The sequence below is a fragment of the Monopterus albus genome, unplaced genomic scaffold (assembly GCF_001952655.1).
Source record: "Monopterus albus unplaced genomic scaffold, M_albus_1.0 scaffold3945.1, whole genome shotgun sequence".
Classification (NCBI taxonomy): Eukaryota; Metazoa; Chordata; class Actinopteri; order Synbranchiformes; family Synbranchidae; genus Monopterus; species Monopterus albus.
In genome coordinates this window covers 1-991 of record NW_018131813.1, presented here as the reverse complement: position 1 = coordinate 991, position 991 = coordinate 1, and the positions used below count along the sequence as shown (strand labels likewise).

Genomic DNA, 991 nt, shown 5'->3' with positions numbered 1-991 from the left:
CCTGGGTTATGGATTTTACCAAGAAAATATTGAGTCATATATTTATTATTCTTGGAACATATTGTGATGATGTAATATTGATCTCACTTTTATCAAGATCATTTCTGGGTGATCTGTGTTGCTCCATTTCATTACTTCACCAAGTACACTGACTTTTTCCTCCATTTTGTCATTCACTCATCATTAATTCAGGCATTGTGACAAGATGCCCTCTTGAACTGAAGATGAAGAGAAAGAAAGAAGGAGACGAGTGGTACGGAAAGATAAGCTACCGGGACTACGAGGAAGAGATAGAAGACCCTGTAGATGTGGAGAAATTGATTAGAGATGGTACAGTATATGGTGTTTTTAGACTTCACTAACAAATATTGATTAAGCTACTTTCAGTGATTACTAATTCGGTCCTCACTTGTCATCATCTATAATGGTATTTCTCTTCAGCTCAGGACAAAATGGCTGGGGAAGGTGTGGGGATCTCTGATGACCTGATCAGTCTGGAAATCGCCTCTCCTGATGTTCCAGACCTGACGCTCATTGACCTGCCTGGCATCACCAGGGTGGCTGTCTCGGGACAACCAGAAAACATTGGAGACCAGGTACAGTATGATAGTCCAGTGTCCTCAAAACTAGTTGTCAGCACTTCTCAGAGGGACAGTTTCAGCATTAGAAATTTGCACCAGTGGCAACCCATCTACTATTTGCCCATCTCTAGTCATTTATAGAGACAGGTGAATGATTCCAAAACTCCAACTTGGGTCATTTCAGTGACATGCGCTCTTGTGATATATTGTGTCATAGCTTGTATCAAATGAAGAAAAATGTCCATTGTGCTTCAGAAGGTGCTTCACTGAATTAGAGTTTTAAAGTGGTGCAGTTAAGTTAGGCACATGATTGTAATATGAAGAGACAATCATTGAAAAATATGGCAATGCACACCAGAAAGTGTTGAAAATACTGTTGAGATAGAAAAATGACCTTATCCTTTAAGCTG

The 991-nt window shown here is 39.8% G+C and overlaps 1 protein-coding gene across 1 annotated transcript; it reads left to right on the top strand.

Annotated features, from left to right (window-relative positions):
• Positions 1-155: 155 nt before the first annotated feature.
• Positions 156-985, top strand: LOC109954166 (interferon-induced GTP-binding protein Mx-like; the record flags this gene model as incomplete). The annotated part of the gene is made up of 2 exons (XM_020589567.1): positions 156-330; positions 442-985. Coding segments are annotated over 2 exons (456 nt in total), but the record flags the coding sequence as incomplete, so codon positions are not given.
• Positions 986-991: the final 6 nt, after the last annotated feature.